The sequence below is a fragment of the Bos indicus genome, chromosome 27 (genome assembly GCF_029378745.1).
Source record: "Bos indicus isolate NIAB-ARS_2022 breed Sahiwal x Tharparkar chromosome 27, NIAB-ARS_B.indTharparkar_mat_pri_1.0, whole genome shotgun sequence".
NCBI lineage: Eukaryota > Metazoa > Chordata > Mammalia > Artiodactyla > Bovidae > Bos > Bos indicus.
In genome coordinates, this window is record NC_091786.1 from 17,599,778 (window position 1) to 17,606,899 (window position 7,122).

General features: G+C 36.2%; 1 protein-coding gene across 1 annotated transcript; it reads left to right on the plus strand.

Annotated features, from left to right (window-relative positions):
• The first annotated feature begins 4,351 nt into the window (after positions 1 to 4,351).
• Positions 4,352 to 5,547, plus strand: ZFP42 (ZFP42 zinc finger protein). The gene has a single exon (XM_019953345.2). It carries the CDS (start codon positions 4,442 to 4,444, stop codon positions 5,339 to 5,341), a length of 900 nt encoding a protein of 299 aa, XP_019808904.2. The 5' UTR covers positions 4,352 to 4,441; the 3' UTR covers positions 5,342 to 5,547.
• The last annotated feature ends 1,575 nt before the right edge of the window (positions 5,548 to 7,122 follow it).

Consider the following 7,122-nt stretch of genomic DNA (forward strand, 5'->3'; position numbering starts at 1 on the left):
TTTTTGAAAATCATGAATGGGAACTGTTTTATCATCCTAGAACCGGGTGGGGACTGGACCTTGGCGGGTAGACTTCCAGGGTTTAAACGGCCTTAATCTACAGCTGTTTCGGGCCAGCCACTGGCCTCAAACTTTCAAACCAAAGTAGGAAACTAAATACATTCTCAAGAAAGCAAATGCCTGGTTGAAATTTCCTTGAAATTGCATTTTTAAATTTTGTTTCAAATTGATACTGCTTTCATTGCAAGAAACGGCTAGGTCTAATTTATGCTAACACGTTTAAACTATTATAAAGAGAGTAAACTTATTTTCCCTTTCTTTCCTCTTCAATTATCTCTGTAAATGGCACTGCCATCCACCCAATGGCTTGAGCAAAAATTACTCTCCTCACTCATTCTTGATTCCTGTTCTCTCACCCCCTTCATCCAACCTGACAGCAAACTGGAAGACTATCTCCATTTTCCCTCTCCCTTCATTTCTCCTCCATTGCCACTACAAGCTCCAAACCTCCAGCATTCTTTCCTAGATTACTAAATAGCCTAAGGGATTTTTTTCCTGCTTTCACTCTTGCCTGCCTTAATCCATTCTTCACAAATCGGCAGGAGAAGTCTTTCCGCCTAAGCATGCTAATTTCCTTGTTTGAAAGAAACCCCTGAATGGCTCCCCTCGGTTTGGGAACGACCTGCAAATGGCTCCCTCCTGCACGTCCCCAACCTTATCTCTGACCTCTGTGGCCTCCGCCCGCCATTTTGTGTAACAAGCATGGCTTTCTTTCCATCCAGCAAGCTAATCCCTTTGTGCTTTCTGCTGCAGCTTGAAAAAAACACTCTCCTTCCACCTCTTTCAGCTGACTAATCTTTTTCAAATGCTTCTTCTAATGCTTCCTTGGAAGCCTTTGCAGACATTCTTTTTAAAAGATAGCCTCCTCCATTTTTCCTCTTATTGGTTTCATTTCATAGCGTTTTTCTCAACCGGAAACTATTTACCATCTTATAAAAACTTTACATTTCTATCACACACAGAGGTTATTTTTTTTAAAGCGTTAGCACCTAACAATGTTTGCTACTAAATATTTATCGAATGACTGAGTAAGTAAATTATGTACTTTGGAAATAATTACATCACAATTTGAGAAAGAAAAAATATATATTTAGTCTCATGCCATTAAGCAATATGTGTTAACAACCAGATTTTGTCTTCATACCACGCTTAACCAGTACTACCACATGAGTGGATGTAGTTGAGTATCAACAGGAGTGTTCTCATAATAAATTACCATTTCAATTTATACATCATTCTCACAAGCTTGCCTATTGTGAGAAATGGCATGGTCAGAGATCTGACAATCTTATTTTAAAAGGTGAGTGCTGTACGCATTAGCATCACTGATTGGCAACTTTTTCTTCTAGTAAATTAATTTTTTATAGGATTGCTAAATGAGATATTACCAGCCTGATGACTAAATGCATATTCATCAATTAGTTTTTATACAATTGATATATAATGTATACATCATTATACAAAACTAGTGAGTGCTGGGGCATGTAGATAAGACACAGCCTTAGAGCTTACAGACTGGTAGGAAAGACAGATCTGAAATAATAAGAACCAAGGGGCTCTGGCCAGTGTACAGTAGGGAGCTAGGAGAGCATTTAGCTTTGAGACTTGAATAGAGACTGAGAATCAAGTACAGCAGGCCTGAACAAATGCTGTTTAAGCAGAGATTTTTAAATCTTGGTAAATAACTTGGTATTTATCCTAGTTTTTTTTTGGAGGGGGGATATAGTTGATTACAGTAATATTATGTAAGTTACAGACGTACATATGAGGCTAGGTACTATTTTGTTGAGAGGAAAGAGCTTAACACTTTATTGAAAGGAGAGTTTATTTGGCTGGAAATTAAATAGGAGAGCTGGAGATGGCAAGAGAGAAGTTTGCAGAGAAAAGCTGGAATCAAATGAATTGCAGCTACTTTAAATGAGCTGATTGAGGGAGTGGGCTATTGTGGTCTTTCCTACTTTAGGTCTGTCACTAGTGGTTTTGCTCCAAATCTGCTATATTCACTAATATAAAATGAAACAAAAATTATTTTTTAGCTATGAGAGCAAGATTTTGTTAGGCAAATATTCCTGGATACAGTCTCCTTGATTGGAGAGAATAAATAATAATGCTTATACCATTAATTTTATTATTAGGAATATAACATATATAAACAGCTTCATAATATTTTTTAAAAGGCATGTTTAAAAATAACCACCTCAAAAGAATCATGCTGTTTATTTTTGGCAAAAGAAAAACATGCAATAAAAACAATATGCACTTTAGATGGTAAGGGAAGAGTTTTAAATGTTTTAATAAGTATAAATATAGTATAGAAATATATATTTATTACATTTAAATCTCTTTTCTGAGCAATTTATATATAAATATGACACACTTACATTCATATAAAATAATACCTATTTTACTTATATAATATGTATATATAAATGCTTAAGAAGCTATTTAAAAATCTTCCCTTGGCAATTTTAAAATATCATATAACATTTATATTTTGTGTGTGTGTGTATGGCTAAGGCATGCAGGATCTTAGTTCCCCAATCAAAAATCAAACCCTCACCCGCTGCATTAGAAGCATGGAGTCTTAACTACTAGACCATGAGGGAAATCCCCATTTATATATATTTTATACAGATCAGTAAATTTATATAATACATATATAGTTTATATAGTTATATATTTACATATTATTTATACATATATAATATACATAATACAAATACAAATTACATTATAATCCTATACATTATACAAATTTGTATAAAGTATACTTTAGTATATATTAGTATATATTCAGTATATATACTGAATATATATTATATACTAAATATATACATACTAAAGTATATTAAATGTATATTTACTTTATATATAAATATGTATGTGTGTATATATATACAGTGTTTAAGAAGACATGAAAGCATGTTTTGTTTTCATTCTGTATATTATTTTACCAAAAGTAAATGACACAAAATTTTGAGGTGGTATTTTTTAATATGGCTGTTTAAAAATAAGCAGTTAATTTTCATTCCAGTAACTTTCACATTTGCTCCTTTTTAAAAAGCACTTAACTTTTATTCCTACAGCAGGACATTAGGCTAAAATTAAGAGATCTTAATTTTAGATCTCTAAAGATCTTTAGATACTTTGCTTAATTGCTAAACAATTGTAACAATTAAGCAAAGGGCTCTTAGGAAGAATATAATCATGCTGTAACTCTCATAATGCTACTTTCAGATTTTTTTTAAAAATGATCAAAAACCATTTGGGGCCAAATTCCCCTGTGCCTTTATTTTGACTTGCACTGATAGGAGACAGGAATGCGTGGATCTCATGTGGTTTGTTCTCTGGATGCCCATCTTCTAGAACAAAGGTGGGCAAGCTACAGCCATGCACCAAATCAGTCTCTGCTGTGAACTGCCCATCCTCCAAGTACCACCTAGGCTGCTTCCATGCCACAGTGAGAGAGTTGAATACCTATGACAGAGGCCTGCAGGACCCAAAAGCTTAAATCTGTCTCATTTCAGAAAAAGTCTGCTGCTCTTGGTGTAGAAGAGTACCTGGCACTTAGCAGGATCCTATATTTACTTACAGAATGAATACAAAAGTGAACTAACAGTAGCTCACATGAGCGGTCAGCATTTGCTCTATGCCATGAAGTGTGCTGAGCACTTTAAATGCAGTATTTGAATTTCACAGAAGAGTTATATAAGAATGTAGGCCTGTCTTGCTCCCTCACCTCCTTCAAGTTTTTAATCTGCTGCCACTCCCTCAGTCAAGGTTTACCTGGAGCTCCTGATTTAAAATTGCAAACTTCTGCTTTCTACTAGCCCCTTGGCTTGTTCCATATAACATACAACGTATATTACTTATTTTTTGTGCCTAGGAGAGCATACGCTCTATGAGGCATACATTTTTTTTTTGGTGTATCTACTCACTCGTCTCTCAACCCACAAATAGGCTAGAATATGGCAGGTACATCATGAGTGCCCAGTAGACGTTAGCTAATCAATTAGAAAGGTCTGGTGACATGTGGGGGGTACCCAGGAAAGAAATGGTTATGATCCAAGTCTCTACGTACTTCACAACTAATTCTCTTTTTCTCTTGGAGAATTAGTCAAAGATGTAAATGTAGTGATTCTATTGCTATAAAGTGAGTTCTAGGCCTTTTTTTTTTTTTTTTTAAGAGTTCTAGGCCATTTTTTGAGGTAATTTTCTGATCATGGCTGGAATTGAGACTATATTAATTGGAATACATTTCACCTAATGACTGCTATCTCAAACAGGTGCTTGCTGAAAACAATTCAGGCTGATCACTCCCACCCAGAAGCGGTTGATCTATCCTGGTGTAAACCTTCAAGGAGGCAACTAACCGGACACCATGCACCAGCAACTGAAGAAAAGGGGAATGACACCTAGCCAGAAAGGCCTGGGGAGAAGAGCTACCGGCACAGACAAGTCACTGCCAGCCCAGCAGGAACCTCCTGACACAACGTGCATCTTATATGATGAGGATGTGTGCTTTGAGGCTAGCTTCCGGGTTGTCAAAGATGATACCTTCTCTGACTGTTACATAGAATGCATAATAAGAGGTGAGTTTTCTGAACCTATTGTGGAAGAGGACCCACTCCTTCAGTCCTTTGAACGTCTGAAAGAAGAATCAGAACAAGACCTTTCTCAACAGGTTCTTGCGGCAAGCTCACTTCTTGAATCTTCCTTGGAATACATGAAAAGGGACGCAAAACAAGAATTTCCTCAACAGATGGTTGGAGAGAATCCACTTCTTGAGTTTTCTGAGTACAAGACAAGCAAGAAGCTTCCTCCCGGAGGAATACCCAACATGGACTTTCCAGAATCTAAACAGCTCACAGGATGCACTAGGAGGCCAAGTACAAATAAAGAATATGGTGCTCCTGAAAGACATGCCTGTCCTCACAACGGATGCACAAGAGAGTTCCAGAATAAAAGATCCCTGAGGAAGCATCTTCGAGTTCATAATCCCCGAGATCATGTGTGTGCAGAATGTGGGAAAGCCTTCAAGGAGAGTGCAAAGCTAAAAAGACATTTTCTGGTTCATACTGGAGAGAAGCCATTTCCGTGCACTTTCCAAGGGTGCGGAAAACGCTTTTCCCTGTCCTTCAACTTGCGCACACACGTGCGCACCCACACTGGGGAGAAGCCTTTTGTGTGTCCTTTTGTAGGCTGCCGCAAGAAGTTTATTCAGTCAAACAACATGAAAGCCCACCTCCTGACTCATGGAAAGGCCAATATGAGTCCGTGAGAAAAGATTAAAAAGTAATCATCAAACAGGACAGGCATATATTAACTAAAGAGTTACTGAGAACAAATATGCCTCATTGATAATTAGTTCAGGAAACAATTTTAAAATCAATATTGCGACCCTCAAGCCATTTTTTAAAATTTTTTATGTTACTAAGATGCTCCTCTAATATGAGGTATTATTTTAGAACTTTGTGTAGAATTACAGCATCCTTCTAACAGTAAGGTCAGTAATGAACTTACTTCAAAAGCATAATACTTAATATCTTAACAAAGTGGATTTTTGGATATGAGACTTCATATCTCATACTATAAGAAATTGACTTTTACTTTTTCACTTTGTAGTTTTCAATCATTTAGCTTTTTCCTTTTAGGAATATACTTCTTAATACAAGTGATAATTCTAGAGAATGAAAATTTTGCAATAGATTCTCAATAAATTAATCTGTAGTTAAAATTTTTCAAGTTAAGCATACTGTTTAATCATTTTATTTTTATGATTGTATCAAACCATGTTAATCATAGTAGATATAAATAGTTAACTGATGAAGTCAATCCATTTGAATCCATTTTAGGTATTTTTAAATAAAAGGAAATAAACCCCAGAAATGTATTAAATCTGTATTAAAAAATCACAGATGTGTGCATTAAAAAGATCATTTAGTTGTCTTCCAAATTAGCAAAACATGGTAAAAATTGATTGTTTAGTGTCAGTGAGATGTAGGGGGAAAGTTACTCTCCTACATGGTCGGTTAAGGGATAAAAAGCCATTGGGGAGGGGTGCACTAGCCAGTTTTCTGGAACTGCCATAACAGTACCATCAACTGGGTGACTTAAACAACAGATATTTGTTGTCTCATAGTTCTGGAGCTAGAAGTTCCAAAAAAGGTATTGGCAGTATTGGTTCCTTCCTAGGGTTGTGAAGATAGACTCTGTCCCAGATGTGTCTTATTGGCTTGAAGATGACTATCTTCCAGGTTACGTGACATTTGCCTGTATCTTCACATCATCTTCCCTCCGCATGCCTGTGTTCAGATTTCCTCTTAAAACCGTATCAGACAGACTAGATTAGAACCCACCCTGATGATGCCCTCATTGTAACTTGGTCTATAAAGATGACTGTCTCCAAAGGAGGTTACATTCCGACGTACTGGGGGTTAGGATTTCAACATGGATTTTTGAGGGTGCACAGTTCAAACCATAATGAGTGTTTTTTTAGGCCAAATAATTTCTAGAATTCCATTTTACAGAATATGTGCACTAATGTAGATAATTTGTTCAAAGATGTTGACTAAAACATGTTTTAATAGTAGTCTGATTCATAATACAAATGACCATTAAAAGGGAACAAGCTGCATAAATCTTTATTCAGTAGGAAGTGTGCAAACATCCTTAAAGGAAGCTAGGCTGTAAAGGGAAAGAAAGAGGTCCACAGCCAGAGGGAAGCCATAGGAGGAAGTATGTACCATGAACAACTTTTCAGGGGGAAAAAAGTCAACACACAATACATAAACATATCAAATTTGAAGTTAATCTTGCTTTTAGAAATGTCAAAAATAAAACTATATGTGTGGGGTTTTTTTGTTGTTTTTTTTTTTAGGAAAACATATCAAGGACTTACATTTTTACTTAAGAATAAGCTAATTACTACTGTGGTGGTGGTTTACTTGCTAAGTTGAGTCCAACTCTTGCAATCCCATGGACTGTAGCCTTGCCAGGCTCCTCTGTTCATGGGATTCTCCAGGCAAGAATACTGGAATGGGTTGCCATTTCCTTCTCCAG

Bases quoted from the DNA above. Each gene is read 5' to 3' on its own strand.
- ZFP42 (XM_019953345.2), top strand. From the start codon at position 4,442: ATGCACCAGCAACTGAAGAAAAGGGGAATGACACCTAGCCAGAAAGGC.